Raw genomic sequence first — 17,632 nt, forward strand, 5'->3', positions numbered from 1 at the left:
TGAGGCATTGTGATCATGGAGATCCACATAGATATAGGAGCCAGAAGAGAGGCAAGAGTAGAAGGAAAGACCATAAACCCAAGTATTGACCTTTAATGGGTAACAAGCACCAAGAATACGTGACATAAGCAGATGAGTATGCATCAAAGGAAGAAAAACTGCAAAGTGATCATGTTTGAGGAAGAGATGACAAAGTCTCAATAAGTATGATGATTTTTCCAATTGTCCCTATATGTTAGGGTTAATTATTGGGGCAGAGTCAAGATGACATCAGAGGAACAGCAAAAGCCAAGTTGACCTGTCTATCCTTCCATATCAATCTTTAAACATGCTTCAAAAAACAAAAATCCAAACCCAACAACAAGATGGAGCCACAGGATTCCTACTGAACACAACTTGAAAGGTAGGCAAGAGAAAGTCAATTTCCACTGTAAGGAGAGACTGGAAATAAGCCTGGGCTGCTCAAACACCTCTTCCCCCACCTACTGCACTGAGACCTGTGATTAGATGTGGGATGATTGGGATTCCCAGACAGGGGCTGCAGCCCTGTATATTGGGGAGAGATGAAGGCCTTGTGCCAAGTGCTGTAGATAAGATGCTTAAACTAATTAGTTGTTTCTCATTGAATTTATATCCTAGTGGAAATCCAAATATAGAGAACAGGAATATGGGGAAGAGAAAGAGAGGAGTCAGAGATATTAGGGAGTTGGGGCATCCTTTTAGTTTTTTTAAAGCAGAAAACTTTAAACTTTATAATAAATAAAACAAATTTTTAAAACATGATTACATTCTTCAAGAGGCAGTTTTGTTAAACAACAAATATTATCAAGGAATGAAAGTGCCTTAACATAGGAAACAGCCAGTTATGTGGAAAATGTTTCCAAATCCATTGTCTTATCTCTGTGTAGTAAAACCAATGAATGATCAGTTAAGTTATAGTAGAATTTAAAGGGCAATTACAAGTCCTCATTTGACTTACTCAAATAAGCTACTAATGCTGAAAAGTGAAAAATTGATAAAGGCAAAGACCTTAATACCCTGTCACCATTTCCTACTGAAATTTAGTCGATATAAGTGATCACCAAGACAAGCCAAAAACGCTCAGAAACTGCCTCATAAAAGGCTCCTTTCCCAGACACATTGATAGGAATGGAAAGGGGAACACAAATTTAAAGCCTATATTCATTTATAGGTGATTATAAGCAACATCTCAAAAATCAGGACAAGTCTGCAAAAGGCTTGACATCAGACCCAACTAAGCTTAAATATCCCACCCTGGAAGCATTTCTAGATGCAAATGAAAGTGTTCAAACAAACAAAAACCACTGTCCAGGTTTCTCTTTGGAACTCATAATTGATACCAGGGAAATTCTAGCATTTGGAAATGAACCTGTTAGCACCCAAGGTGCTAATCAGAGAAGAAGGAAATGGCATTCAGAACATAAAAAAAAGGAAAAGACCACGTTTGTATCTACTCTTCCCCACAAAGAATTCACATATATCTGGGATGATTACTAAAAGATAGAAATTAAGCCAGGTGAATGTTATACTGGTCCAAGAGGGGCCATGATATTCATTTAAGAGAAAATTAAATGAAAGGGATTAAAGCAGAGTATGTGGATCTAGGACATTTGTCTTTGGTGTGAAATAACTGCTATATCAAAGACACTAGTGGTTTTAAATTTGTTATCATTAGAAATATTGGTATTGTTAGAAAAAGCACAGAGGGATTTCTGGAACAAAGTTGGTGGACTAAGGAAAGAATCCATAGTGGTCTCCCAAATTCACCTCCAGCTATAAAAAAAAAAACACCCCAAAATGAATTCTAGAGTAGCAGAACCAAAAAAAAAAAAAAACAGGGTGAAACAATTATGTAGCCCAAGGCAATGTAGGGGGTCATCAGGAAAGATCCATCTAACTGGGTTAAAAGAACATAATCCAGTGTAGGCAATGTTCTGGCAAGCCAGTAACAGGTCCTTCCCCAGCAAGCCACCCCTCACTCAACCAGGTAGTCAGGTATATGCAGCCCCTGCACCCAGCACTCCTATCGGGCAACCAGACCTTCATGTCTGAATGCTTAGCAAAAAAGCACAGGACTGCAGGTAGCCAAGCCATCCCCATGCCAAGGTGTACAAGTCCCCAAAACAACCAGGCTATCTCTCTTGCATTGAACCCCACAAATGCAAAACCCCACAGGAAAATTTGAAATGGTGACAGGCCCAATAAGAACTTATGCAGGAACTCAAAAAGGTTTTTTGTTTTTTTTTAATCAGAGAGATAGAAGAAAAACTGGGAAAAGAAATGAGAAAGATCAAATGGAATGAAAAAAAGTGTCAACAATTTGACAAAGGAAGCAAAAAAAAATGTACTGAAGAAAATAACTTCCTAAAGAATATGACTTGCCCAATGGAAAGGGAGGGACAAAAATTCACAGAGGAAAACAACTTTAAAAATTAGAATTGACCAAAGGAGATACAAAAGCTTAAAAAAGAATAATTTCTAAAAAACAAGTTGGGCAATGGAACCTAATGATTCCATGAGACATCAAGAAACAATAAAACAAAATCAAAAGAATGAAAAAAAAAAGTGAGCTATTTCACTGGAAAAACAACTGACCTGGAAAATAAATCTAGGAATTATTAGACTACCTTAAAGACCCATAATCAAAAAAAGAACCTAAACATCATATTACGAGAAATTATCAAGAAAAACTGCCTAAATATTCTTGAGCAATAGAGGAAAACAGATATTGAAAGATTTCATCAATCACCTCCTAAAAGAGTCCACAAAATGAAAACTCCCAGCAATATTATAGCCAAATTCCAGGGCTCTCACACCAAGGAGAAAATACTGTAAAACATCCAGAAAGAAAAAATTCAAATATCATGAAACCACAATCAGGATATTACACATGACTTGGCAAGTTCTGCATTAAGGATTGGGAGGCTTGGAATATTATATTCTGCAAGGCAAAGGGGCTAGGGCTACAATCAAGCATCACTTACCCAACAAAACTGAGTATATTCCTTGGGGGGATGTATATTTAATGAAATAGAGAAGTTTCTAGCATTTCTGACAAAAAGACCAGAGCTGAACAGAAAATAATGTCCAAATACAAAAGAGAAACATAAAAAGGTATACAATAACCTATATTATACTATCACCTTGGGACAGGGGAAGAGAAAGGAGAAAATCTGAATCCTAAAATGTCACAAAACAATTATCAAAAATTGTTTCTACATGTAACTGAAAAAATTAAAATTTAAAAAAAAAAGACATACAGGAAAGAAAAAATTTTAAGAGATTCAAGATTAAACTATATTCTTACATGGGAAGATGATACTTGTAAATTAGGAACTTTATCACCAATGGGGCAGTTATAAGGAGTATACATAAACAGGGCATGGGAGTGAGTGGAATATATTGGGATGATTGATATAAAAAAACAAAATTAAGGGATGAGAAGGAAAAAAAGCACTAGGATAAGAAGAAAGGAGAGGTGTAATAAATTATCTCATATGAGGAGGTATGAAAGCATTATTACAGTGGAGGGAAAGATGCAGGGAGAGCAATGCTTGAACCTTACTCTCACAAGAATTGGCTCAAAGACAGAATAACATCCATGCTCACTTACGCATAGAAATCTATCTATAGGGGAGTTGAGGCCTGGAAGGGAGGATGAATTTGGGGAGTTGATGGTCAGATGGTCTCACATTTGTAAGAAGGGAAAGTATGAAAGGAGAAAGAAAAGGATAAAAAGGCAAAATAGAATGGAGGGAAATATACAGTAATCATAACTGTGAATGTGAATGAGATGAACTCACCCAAAATAGTAGCTGAGTTAAGAGTGGTTAAAAACCAGAATTCTACAATATACCGTTTACAAAAAACACATTTGAAGTAGGTAGGGAGATGCACACAGAATAAAGGTAAGGAGCTGGAGCAGAATCTATTATGCTTCAGACTCTCAGGGAAGCCTAGACTGGCCCCAGGCAAAGCGTGGCTGTGGGGGCTTTAAGAACCTAAATAAAGTCTTGGATGTGGGAACATCACCACTCACCTTGCTGAGACGGAACTCTGAGAAGAAGACCTGGATGCACGGTGGCTACTTACAGCACTAATGGACGGGAGCTCCAAACCCACCTGGAAGAATATGGCGCATTGCTCATTAGTGCCTGGATTTACTGTAGAGCTGTCACCAGATGTGTGATGCTATGGGGCACCCAGCTAGTCACTCACTATCCATCCTATCATTGGATTCCTATAGGACTTAGAGGTAGAATGGAACTCAGGATCATGTCCTCCAGCCCCATCATTTAACAGACAATAGAACAAAAGCTACTGAGGTTAAGGGTCACTTGTTACAGCCCTGGAATTTGAACTCGGGCCTCTGACTCTAAAGCAAATGTTCTTTCCAATACACCCATTAATGCATTTATTGAAAACCCACTCATTAACATTCCACATAAATGAAATGCTTAACAGATGCCATTACCTGTTGAAAGTATGTTTGAAAGATGCTGTATAAATCAGGATTCTCTTCTGTAACTTCAATTAACAATTTGTCAATGGATTTGTTATAGTCTTTGATTTCTCGAAGGCTGATATCATACTCTTCTAAGATTGGCTCATCAGTATTCTTTGCAAGACGGAGTTCTTTGACGAGTTTAGAATGCTGTTTGAGGGGAAAGACACCATTACTGTTTGACATGGGTGGGCAGATGAGGTTTTTTAAATGTCATTTCAATTGTCAAATGCATTTTTCCCAAAAAAATGGTTATTTGGTTATTCTTTGTAATTTCAGAAAATATAAATTAAACTAAAGACAAGTTGTAAAAGATGCCAATACCTGTCTCTTGGCTCTCTCAAGTTTGGGCTTCTGCTCTTCAGTTTCACCATTTAATTCAATTGCATAAACTTGCTTCTCTGCAAATCTTTCTTTGGAACTATTTATTAGATTTTTCAAGACTTCTAAAGTGTTTTCCATGCTCTATAGGATACAAAGAATTAATAGGCCTTATAAATGCAGGTAGATCTGTTCAGTTCTGCAAATTGACCCTTGACAAGGATCACTTGATTTCATTCATTTTAGGTGTTATTATGTACATGATGAGCTCAGGTGAAGTCCCACTTTCTTTTTTTTTTTTAAACCCTTACCTTCTGACTTGGAGTCAATACTGTGTAATGGCTCCAAGGCAGAAGAGTGGTAAGGGCTAGGCAATGGGGGTCAAGTGACTTGCCCAGGGTCACACAGCTGGGAAGTGTCTGAGGTCAAATTTGAACCTAGGACCTCCCATCTCTAGGGCTAGCTCTCAATCCACTGAGCTACCCAGCTGCCCCTAAGTCCCACTTTCTGAAGGAGACCTTCCCTCTCAAATCACCTTACACTTACACCGTGTCTATCCTATGTTTAAGCCTTGGTTTCCTCTTCTGAAAAATGGGGATGAAAATGCCTACAGTGCACAGAAAACAGTAGTGCTAGGAACTGGGTTTCTGTAGACAGCATCTCATAAGTCTTAAAACACTCTGCACCTGTGAATCACCTTTACCTGTATATCCTCCTGGAGCTCCCTGATTTGTCTTCTCTTGTATCTGTATTTTTCATCCACATTTCTTTTTTGTTCTTCCAGTTTAATTTTTATTTCATATTCCGAACCTATAATGCAAAGGATATTAGATAAGATCATATGCACCTAATGAGCATAGCCTTCATGTCGACGAATTTTACATTTAGTGCTCATAAAACATTGGTTATGTGAGTGCGATACTTTGGCACAGGTCAGTGTCCCCATCTCCGTCCCCCAACCTTCTGTGGCTCTAGGCTGCTGCCGAAAGTCTCTGCTCCTAGACTGGAAGCCCACCCAGGCTGGTCCCAACTGACCATTCCAGAATGAGGACTTTCCAGGATGTCCTGCATGCTGAGATGGGACAGCCAGCCTCCAAGCTCAACATTCAGTCTCTTATTGGCATCTTGTCTTTGCATAAGCTGGTTCTTCCCTTTGGAATCTGCCCTCCCGCCTCAGAATCCTGTTCTTTCTGTAAGGCCGAGTTCATGACTCCCCCAATGAGAAACCTTCCCTGATGACTAGTTGTGAGCGCTTTTCCCCTCCTCTACTTGATTATAGCTTATTCAAACACATCTAAGATCCTCGAGGGCTATCTGTGTATCTGAACCCCCAAGGCCTAAAAGAGCACTTTGCCCAGAGCAGAAGATTAGGAGATGTTGGATGAAAACCCTGTCCAGGAAAGTACCAACTCAGAGAGGAGGGAGAAAAGGGAGAGGGGGGAGCGCCATCTTTGGTCTCTTCAACACCAGCATCCCCAGCACAACTCTAAAACAACCTGCTTCTTGAATGGCTATTTCAGATGCCTGGAGAAATGTCACAAGACAAAATGGCACCTGCAGCCCAGCCTGGGCTAGCAGGATTGCCCTCAACTCATCTTCTTTTAGCGTTTCTGGGCTCAGTCTTGTCACTGGAGTCTGAAAAAGGTTCCCTTGGGTTTTTTTCACATGTCAGTGAAATGGATAAGTACTCATGGCAATAAGTGGAAGGAGGAAGCCCCCCTGGACAGCTTGATCAGAATCAGCTATAGAGTGACTGGAAGGCCACAGGGAGAGAGAGGAGGATCCTGGCAAGGGCTGAGCAAGAAGGGCTCAGAATCTGCCCAGACCTTCATTGCTTCCCTTGCCCCCTTTGTTCTGAATGATTCAGATCTGATCTCATTTTAAAATCCACTTTTAACCTGTTTTCAGACTGGCAATCCAGGAAATAGGATTACAGAAACTTGTTACGTTACCAGAAGTCAAACAGTGATAGAGATAGAGTCATGGACAGGAGGACGCTGATGAGGGGCCTTATTAGAAATAAATTCAGAGCAAGTGATTTGTTAAAAGTTAATGTATCACTTTTCCAATTATCTCCATTTAGACATGTGTTAGGTAATGTATCTGTGTGCCAAGAAAATGGGCATAAAAATAAAAACCAAGCCTGGGGATGGCAGAGCAGCTATCAGATGCGAAGCATTCCCATGGCCGTAAAGATAAAAAAATAAAAATTAAAAATTCAGGAAGCAGCTGGATGGCTGAGTAGATAGAGGGCCAGGCCAAGGGATGGGTGATCCCGAGTTCTAAGCCGGCCTCAAACAGTTCCTAACTGGGTGACTCTGGGCAAGTCACTTAACCCCCAATGAGGAGTCCATACCTTTCTTCTTTCTTAGAAGCAAGCTATAACATTGACTCTAAGACAGAACAGAACAGAGGGAGGGAGGAAGAAAAAAAGGAAGAAAGAAAAGAAAGGAAGGATGGGAGGGAGGAAGGAGACCTGGTCCAACCAAGTGGTGCCTGTTGGTGAAATGGCTTGGCCCAGCTAATCAGGCAATGGCTCATCCAGGTGACCCTTTCTACAGCTTGCACTGAGTGAGGTCCCCATGGTGAGGCCATGGCTCTGGGGGCTGTTAGTTTTCTGCCTTTCTCTGTGTCTCCAGCCTGCGTGGAGTGACTCATCCAAAGCCCACAGCCTGTCCTACGTACTGGCAGGGGTGATTTTCTTAAAGGACTGCTTGTAGTTGGAGTTACAGGTTTTGATAACACGCAGCGTGTTCTCGAGAGCGTAGATCTCCTTCTCAGCCTTGTGTATCTTCATGTCCAGGCTGTCACCTTCACGCTGAAGCTCCTCTTTGGTTTGTGCTGCCTGTGAAACACAGAGATAGCCCCGTCTGACCGAGTCCTCAATGGGGGAGGCCTCTCTGAGGGGCAGCCACACTTGGAAGACGTCATCACACCAACCCCCCAAAGCGAGAACAGGCTAAACCTCATGATTCTAAAGACAAAATCTTCTCCAGGGAGTCAAGGTCCACCATTATTTGTTTTTTCCTAGCAGAAATTCATGTGCCCAGGTCAGTGTAGCTGGGGCTAGTGAGTACTCCAAGTGTTCACTTGGGACGATGCATGTGCATGATCATGGAGGGCTCTTTTTAACAAGTGCTTCTCTCGGAAGCCACATCACTCAATTTTTATTGCTTGACCTTTTGCTATTGTGTTAGTTTCTCTCATGGCCCCAATGACAAGCACCAGACCGTGGAGGCTGTGCAAAAATGGGAAATCCATTCATCACCGCCATAACATGAAGCAGCATTTCTAAATCAAGGACTACTGACCTTTGACCCTCAGGTTAGAAACTGATGATGAAATGAAATTCTGATGTTTACATGCACATAACCATTTTGATAGTAATGTAATCATTTCCTAGCCAACACTTCTAGGTAATTTCCAAATATAATAATTTCATTAAATCCAAGTCAAAACAAGGCTAAATTCTCTTATAAAACTAAAAGCTTAATGGGGAAAAAATGTTAATCTTCTACTGGTGAGTCATCAATGGAACTGAGGCATGATGTTTGCTTTTTGGTTTTTGTTTGTTTGTTTGTTTGTTTTTTAAAAGACCAGGTAGGAAAAAGGAAGATAATAGTCAAGAGTTTCTTATTCTTATTTCCCCTTGCCCTTGGAATATAAGAAATCAGTGTCCCACCCCATATCTCCCTTGCCTAAATTAGCATTTAGACAGAAGCAGAACAGTTGAGTAGGCACTATAAAGTTAAAAATACTAGGAAGAAGCAGTGGGATTCTAGGTTCTATGTGTGGAAAAGATACAAGATCATGCACCAACACAGAAATGTCATAAAAAATCAGATAAGTGATTATATATATATATATATATATGTATATATGTGCATACACATATATACATATATATATATATATATATAATCACTTATCTGATTTTTTAAAACCCTTACCTTCTGCCTTAGAGTCAGTACTATGTATTGGTTCTAAGCAGAAGAACAATAAGAGCTAGGTAATAGGGATTAAGAGACTTGCCCAGGATTATACAGCTACAAAATGTCTGAGGCCACATTTGAACCCAGGACTTCCTGTCTCTAGGCCTGGCTCTCAATTCACTGAGCCACCCAGCTACCCCTCAACTTATGTGTTGATATATTGTTCCAATCCCTACCCCAGCAGAGTCTGTTGAGAGCAGGGACTGTTGAATTTTTGTCTTCACGTACCCAGGGCAAACTTATGGGAAGAAATGTTTGAGTCCCATTGGCTGGGCTGCATCCTACATGTTTAGAAGGAACGGCCCATCATCATAATCTTTAGTATACAGTGCCTGCACAAAGCAGATGTTTTATAAGTACTGAATGAAAAGTCCTAGAATACTAGGTCCTCAGGATCCATTTCCTAAAGGAGCTCCCTGGAGTACTCTGACAACAGAAAGTAAGTCAAAAGAATTGGATTTGAAACCTGGTTCTGCCAGGACCCCAGGCAAATCTCTGGACCCCAATTTCCTCCTCTCTAAACAGAGGGGTTTAGATTCAGTGATTTCCAAGGTCCCTTCTAGAACTGGACATATTGCCAAATCACAATCGTAACCCACATAAGACAATACCCTTATCACGTAGTAGGCCTGTGTTTTTTCTTCTTCCCCTTCAGGAGGCATCATGACCACTGTAAGAAGTTCATATCTGTTCTTCAGTTTATCTATCTGACTTAGCCGGTCGTGAAATTCAGCACTGATTTGAAGAGATGAAAAAAATGACAGTGCTGAAAATGATCTTAAACATTTGTTTTATCTACAAAAGTACTGTGGTTTACTAAGAAAAGCCCAGAGGATCAGCATTTAATTGTGACAATCAACAGCTCTAATAAAGTAGCAAGGTACAGAAGAGATCCATAAAATTTTTCAATATTCTGCATAATAACAAAATTCAAAAGGAAAATGATTAAAATGAATATAAAATGCTCAAACATTTAAGAGTCAATCTATCAAGGCACACTCAAAACTTTTATTAACATAATTATAAAACATTCTTTGAAGAAATAATGGCAAATCAATGAAGGAATATCCATTGCTCATGGCTGGGCTACACCAATATAATAAAAATGGTTTTATTACCTAAAATAATTAGATTTATTGCTCTACCAATCAAACTACCTCTAAGAGGGTCCTTTGTAGAGCTAGACAAAATTATAACAAAATTCATTTCAAGAGAGAAAGGCCTAGAGTCTCGAGGAAAATATTTTTAAGGTAAGAATAAAAGAAGGCATACTTTATATTCCACAGCTATAATCATCAAAATTATTGATAAATAAGCTTTAGAAACAATAATTTCAATAACCCATTTGATAAGACGGATAAAATAAAACAATAATAATGCTAGTTAACATATTATAGCACTTTAAGGTTTGCAAAGTATTTTACATATTATATGTGTGTGTATGTATGTATATATATATATCAATATCAATATCAATATATATATATATATATATATCCCTTGTTTCTTATAACAACCCTGTGAAAGAAGTACTATTATTGTCCCTGTTTTACAAATGAGGGAACAGGTTGAGACAAGTAAAGTGCAAGGTGACACAGCTAGAAGGAACTTGGGTCTTCCTAAGTCTGCCTCCAGTACCACAGCCACCACCCGGCTTAGTCTCTTGGAAGAGAAGAACATCCTATTTGACAAGAATTACTGAGAAAACTGCAAAGTAATTTGGCAGAAACTAGGTTTAGACAAGCATCTCACATTCTGTGATAAATCAGCTCGAAGTAGAGATGCAAGCTGAATATAGGTGTACACACATATGTAAGTGTATAGCTCGCACAGAACGAATTCAGAAGAGAACAAGATCAGGTACCTTTTGCTACTATTGTTCAGAGAATTCTTAACCGACGACTGACAGCACACCGATCAGAAAGGATAAAAGATTGTTTCAGTTCCATGAACCCAAAGAGTTTTCACAAGAACTAAATCAATCCAACTAGAACAAGAAAAGGAAATTGTTGAATGGGAAAATTTTTTTTGCACCCAGTATTGCTGATGAGATGCATGTTGTGCTGCAAAAGTGTTTAACAAGAGAACTGAGAAACAGGGAGCTAGACAGCCAGTATATGTGGGGCTCCACCAGGTCAAAAAGAAATGGCATGGACATCCACCTACCTGGGAGACCAGGTTTTATCCCCCTGGAAGTCACAAGAGGTAAAGGCTGAGCCAGTGAAAAGTTAACTCCCCAACTTGGAAGGATGCTGAGACAACAAGTTCATTTGGTACCTGCTGAATATCTCGAACGGGAAGTCACCATAACCTCAACATGCCCCCAAAAGAACTCATTTTCCTCCTCCTAATCCTGCCTCTCTTCCTAATTTCCCTATTATTATGAAGGCCATAATTCTCCTCTAAATCCCCCAGGCTTGAGACCTAGCTGTTGTCCTCAAGTCCTTGCTCGGTCTCAGCCCACCCCCATATCCTCATAGTCAGTGTGTGGCTAAGGTCTGCCATTTCTTTATCTTTCCTCTAGATGCCTATTTCTCCTCTGATGCTGCTATCCCACTAACACAAGCTTTTGTCACCTGGACCATTGCAAGAGCTTCTTGTTGAGTCTTCTCACCTCATCCTCCCCTTCTCTAGTCCATCATATATTCAGGTCTCAAAATGCTCTTCCTAGAGCATGAGTCTGACCACTTCACTCCACTATTCAATAAAATGCAGTGGTTCCCTATTGCCTCCAGAATCAACTGATAAAACCTCTGGTATTTAAAGCCTTTGGAATCTGGCACCTCCCTGCTTTTTCAGTCTTCTTATACCTCCCTCCCTTCCACATATTCTGTGTCCCAATAACACCGGGCTCCTGTTCCTCAGTCAAAAACTCCATTCCCCTATTCCTGACATTTTCACTGGCCATCACTTATCCTTGGAATTCTCTCCCTCCCTCATCTCTGATTCTTGGTTTCCTGGGTACCTGCAAATCCCAGGTAAAATCTCACCTTCTGCAAGACTTTCCAGACCCCATGAATACAAATGCCTTCCTCTATGCTTAGCTCTCATTTATCCTATATATATCATGTTTATACATGGTTCTTTGCATGTTATTAGACTGGGAGCTCCTTGGAATTAGACACTGTCTTTTGTCTTTCTTTGTATCCCCAGCACTTAGCACAATGACTGACACATAAGATATGCTTAATAAATTCTTGTAGATATGATATGACTTGATTAATACATGGTTAGTTGAGCTGTGGCTTAGTCTAATGATTCTGGAAAATAATTTAGAACTATGGGAAAAATTAATTATTCATGCCCTTTTACCCAGAGATCCCACTGCAAGAGGCCCTTAATCCTAAGGAGGTCTTAAACAAAAAAGATCATTTAGATCAAAATATTTGTAATGGCATTTTTTTATGGTAGTAAAAAATTAGAAAGCAGTCACCTATCAATTGGGAAATGGCTAAACAAGTTGTGATATGAGAATATAATGGAATACTACTGAACCATAAGAAATGGTAATTATAAAGAATTCAGAATTCAGAGAAGCAGAACCAGGATTAAGAGGACCCTGAATTAAATGTGAATAAAGCCTAGCCACCTCTATGGAAGAATTCAATCAATCAAGGACACTAGAATTAGGTGTGAGAAGTCTTCAATCAATTTGTAAAGAGTAAAATCACTGGATGAAACAGTGAGTGCACAAAAGGCATATTGGAATTAGATGAAAAGACTGAGTCATGTCCTAAAGTTCAGCTCAAAACTCAATATTGGAAATACTGGCTGGCTCAGTGGTTTAGACAAATGATAGTCCAGAATTCTACTTTTTTTTTAAAAGAGAGGTGTCAAGGAAAATGATTTTGCATCATCAGAGTGCACAAAAAGGAGAGAATGGGCAGTGCAATGGCTGACCCTTAAACCTCACACTCATCTACTCTAGCCAAAGGAAGTAAGAAAACACACACACACACACACACACACACACACAGAGTTGGGTAAAAAATATTTCACTCAACAGGGACATGGAAGGGAAAAGGGGGATTAGAAGGAAGATAGATTAAGGGCGGGGGGGGGGGGTTGGTCCTAAGCAAAACAAACCTTAAGGAAGTACAAAAACATTTTTATAATTTTTTGAGGTAATAAAGCATGGGAATCTGAAGGGATACCCATAAACTGAATGGCTAAACAAGTTATGATACATAAATGAGATAGAAAAATAGATGACTCCCAGATCCAACCTTAGTCTCTCTCCTGAGCTTGATGTGGGCTGAAATGTCCCACAAACCCTCCCAAGTAGCTGCACACAATCAAAAGAACATGGAAACAACAAGCAAATGACTAGAACAGGACCACTTTCTTATATGACACAGGAGTTGCTTAGATTTAAAGGTACAAGAGAACTCCTCACATCAATCTTTAGACATAACCCAGATCCTTGGTTGGGGTCTCTGGACAGCAAGTACAGATGGTTCAGTTCCCCTGTCACACAGGACTCATATTTCAAACAATGCTCCATTTCCCTACTCACTGCCTTCCTTAGAGTCTGTGCAGAAAAAAAGTAAATCTTGACTATTTACCCCACAGTGAGATTGTGGTTTGCTTCTCCCCACCCCGAGCGGGCAGAATGACTCATGGGTAAAGCTACACAGACCAAAGTGGACCATGGGTAAGTGACATCTGTTCCCTGGAGACACAGAGCAACAATTGCCCAAACCAATGGCCCCTTCCTTAGTAACTAATCCAGATAAAGAGCATCCCTGAGATCCCTGCCCGCTCTTCTCACTCTTTGCCTTTACTACCATATCTCCTACCTTACCTTAATTGCTTCCTTACCATCCTAGCTACTCCATGACTATATTCTCGTACATTAAAGCTTGTCTCTCCCCACCCCCCTTTGGAGTCAGTGTGAGCCATCAATCAATTATTTGGACAAGACCCAATCACCTTAATCACATCATGTTCTCATCACAAAATTCTCATTGGAGCTTAATAGCTATCATTTATATTATTTAAAGTTTGCAGGGTATATTACCTATATTATCTTATTATTAGATCCTCACAACAGCTCTTGGAGGTATCTGCCATTATTATTCCTATTTTATGAATGAAGAAACTAAAACAGAGCTCCACATAGGTGAAGTGTCTGAAACTGGATTTGAACTAAGTACTTCTTAGAACTAAGTACTAAGTACTTGACTACAAGACCAATGAACTAAATTCATGTTTCCAGGAGCAAAGATGGCAGAGTAAGGCATGCTCCAAACCCACCTACCTCATCTCCAAACATAAAAAAAAAACCAGGGGAAAAAAAGCCTCAAAACTAAGGAAAGAGGGAGCAGCTGGGTAGCTCAGTGGATTGAGAGCCAGGCCTAGATACAGGAGGTCCTAGATTCAAATATGGCCTCAGACAGTTCCCAGCTGTGTGACCCTGGGCAAGTCATTTGACCCCCATTGCCTAGTCCTTAACACTCTTCTGCCTTGGAACCAATACATAGTATTGAGTCCAGGACAGAAGGTAAGGGTTTAAAAAAAAAACTAAGGGAAGAGGGAAAGATTGATCTTCCTGAGGTGAAAAGGAAGAATAGCCCAATGCATACAGCACTGGGAGAACCAGCATAGCAGAGGCCAGTCCACCACACATAGCCCTGCTAGTACACTAGGGACCAACTTACTTCCCATGGGCCAAAGGAAAGATCCATCAGAGCAGAAACCAGCCCAGCTCACAAGACACCAAGGAAACTGACAACAGGGGGGATGGAATCTAGTTAGACAAAAATAGCTGCAAGTCTCCCCGAGCAAGCCAGCTAGGACACCTCTCTGAAAGGCACACCATGGGGCCCACAGGCAACTGGACTTACCCCAAGTACCAGAGCAGACTACACTGCAAGCTTAGAAAAAGGCTCCCTCTACCTCAGGAGCAGAGCAGAACTTCAACATATAGAAAAACAAAGGGAAAAAATGGAAAAATGAGCAAAAAACAAAAAAAAACCTGACCCTAGAAAATTACTTCAGTGACAGATGAGATCAGAATACAAACTCTAGATGAGGAAAACAATGTCAATAAGGAAAAAGGTAAAGCCTCAAAGGAAAGTGTAAGAGGAGGTGAGGTACCAAGAGAACTCAAGGAAGAACTTGAAAAGAAGTTTAAAAATCAAATAGTAAGGGAATTGATAGAAAGTGTCAACAGCTTGGGGGGAAATTCAGTAAAGAAAACAATGCCCTAAAAAGTAGAATGGTTTCAAAGTGGAAAGAACATCCAAACCTAGTTGGCTATAGAAACCTATCTTACCCTATAGGGAAGTAGGAGAGAAGGTGGAATAAAAAAAAAAGGGACAGACAAAGGGGGAAGTGGTGGTCAGAAGCAAAACATCTGTCTTTTGTGACAGTGAAGAATGAAAGGAGAAAGAGAGATAGAGAGAGAAGGATAAACAGAGAAAATAGGATGGAATGAAATACATGGTTAGTAATCATAACTGTGAAAATAAATTGGATAAACTCATCCATAAAATAGAAGAAGAGAGCAGAGTGGATTAAAAACTAGAACCTCACAATGTCTCATATACAAGATACACATTTAAAGTGGATATAAAAAACACACACAGAGTAAAAAAATAAGGGGTTGGAGCAGAATTTATTATGGTTCAACTAAAGTTTAAAAAGTAGCAATCATAATCTTGGAGAAAGCAAAAGTAAAAATTGATCTAATTAAAAAGATGGGGGGGGGGCAGCTAAGTGACTCAGTTTATTGAGAGCCAGGACCAGAGACAGGAGGTCCTATGTTCAAATCTAGACTCAGACACTTGTGTGACCCTGGGCAAGTCACTTAACCCTTCATTGCCTAGCTCTTACTGCATTGGAACCAATACACAGTATTGGTTCTAAGATGAAAGGTAAGGGTTTTAAAAAAAAGATAAGAAAATTACATCTTGATAAAAGGTTCCATAGACAATGAAATAATAGCAATACTAAACATATATGTACCAAATGACAAAGCATCTAAATTCCTAAAAGAAGTTAAGTGAGTTACAAGAAGATATAAATAATAATACTATACTAGTGCTGGGCCTCCACCTTCCTTTCTTTCAGACCTAAAGAAATCTAATAAAAAAAATAAGAAATAAGTTAAAGGAGTGAACAGAATTTTTTAGAAAAATTTGATGATAGACTTCTGGAGAAAACTGAATAGGAAGAGAAAGAAAATGTACCTTTTTCTCAACAGTACCTGACACTTTCATAAAAATTGACCATATAATAGGGCACAAAAACCTCACAACCAAATGTAGAAAAGCAGAAATATTAAATACATTCCTTTCATATGATAATGCAATAAAATTATAGTAAACAAAGAGCAACAGAGAAAAGCAGAAATACTAAGTGCATCTTTTTCAGGTTATAATACAGCAAAAATTACATTCAATTAAAGGTCATGGTAAGAGATAAAAAATTAATTGGAAAGTAAATAATATAATTCTAAAACATAAGTGGGGAAAAGAACAAGTCATAGAAATAATCAGTTATTTCACTGAAGAGAATCACAACAATGAGACAACATACCAAAATCTATGGGATACAGCCAAACCAGTACTTAGGGGAAAATGTATATCTCTAAATGCTTAAATCAATAAACTAGATTTAAAAAGATCAATTAATTGAGCATGCAACTAAAAAAGTTAGAAAAAGAATGAATTAAAATCCCCATTTAAACACCAAATTTGAAAATCAAAGGTGGAATTAATAAAATTCAATGTAAAAAAAACCATTGACCTGATTTAAAAAAAAAGTAAAAGCTGATTATATGGGGGTTATAAAATAGATAAACCATTGATTAATTTGAATTTAAAAAGGAAAGAAGAAAATCAAATTATCAATATTAAAAATGAAAATGGTGAATTCCCCACCAATGAAAAGGAAATTAAAGCAATTAGGAGGTATTTTACCCAATTATATGCCAATAAATTTTATGATCTAAGTGAAATGGATGAATATTTACAAAAATATAAAATGCCCAGATTAACAGGAGGAAATTGAATACTTAAACAGTCTTATCTTAGAAAAAGAAATTGAATAAATCATCAGTGAACTCCCCAAGAAAAAATCCCCAAGCCCAGATGGATTCACCAAACATCTAAAGAGAAATTATTCCCAAAACTATATAAACTAATTGGAAAAATAGTCAAAGGACTCCTACCAAATTTTACTTAATGACACAAATATGGTGCTGATAACACAGATATAGTACTTGATATCTAAACCAAGAAGTACAGAAATGGAGAAAGAAAATTATAGACCAATTTCCCTAATGAATACTGAAGCAAAAAATTTTAAATAAAATACTAGCAAAGAGATTACAGCAATATATCATAATGATCATTCACTATGATCAGCAGGGAAAATGCCAGCAATGCAGAGCTGGTACAGTATTAGGAAAACTATCAGATTAATAATTGATCACATCACTAACAAAACCAAAAGAAATCATGATTATCTCAAAAGATGCAAAAAAAAAGATTTCGACAAAATGTAATGCCCATTCCTTTAAAAACTAGTAAGCATAGGAAAAAATGGAACTTTCCTTAAAATCATAAGTAGTAAACATCTAAAACCATCAGCAAACTAATGGGGAAAAGCTGAAACTAAGATGCCCACTATTACCATAGATATTCAGTATTTTATTTTAAATACTAGCTATAGCAATAAGAAAAAAAATTGAAGGAAATAGAGCAGGCAGTGAAGAAACAAAACTCTCACTCTTTGCAAATGATATGGTGGAATATCTAAAGAATCCTAGAGAATCAATTAAAAAATT

The 17,632-nt window shown here is 38.6% G+C and overlaps 1 protein-coding gene across 4 annotated transcripts in view; it reads right to left on the bottom strand.

The window, feature by feature from the left end:
* Positions 1 to 17,632, bottom strand: part of CCDC39 (coiled-coil domain containing 39) — a 50,061-nt gene that overhangs the window by 3,071 nt on the left and 29,358 nt on the right. For all 4 annotated transcript variants that reach the window (XM_016425206.2, XM_001368371.5, XM_056807578.1 and 1 more), the window contains 6 exons: positions 9,450 to 9,573; positions 7,532 to 7,691; positions 5,550 to 5,656; positions 4,850 to 4,990; positions 4,496 to 4,675; positions 4,061 to 4,143 (listed from right to left, as the gene is read on the bottom strand). In XM_016425206.2, coding sequence (XP_016280692.1) covers positions 4,061 to 4,143; positions 4,496 to 4,675; positions 4,850 to 4,990; positions 5,550 to 5,656; positions 7,532 to 7,691; positions 9,450 to 9,573 — 795 coding nt within the window. The remainder of the gene's footprint in view (positions 1 to 4,060; positions 4,144 to 4,495; positions 4,676 to 4,849; positions 4,991 to 5,549; positions 5,657 to 7,531; positions 7,692 to 9,449; positions 9,574 to 17,632) is intronic.

This window comes from Monodelphis domestica, chromosome 8 (assembly GCF_027887165.1).
Source record: "Monodelphis domestica isolate mMonDom1 chromosome 8, mMonDom1.pri, whole genome shotgun sequence".
Lineage (NCBI taxonomy): Eukaryota > Metazoa > Chordata > Mammalia > Didelphimorphia > Didelphidae > Monodelphis > Monodelphis domestica.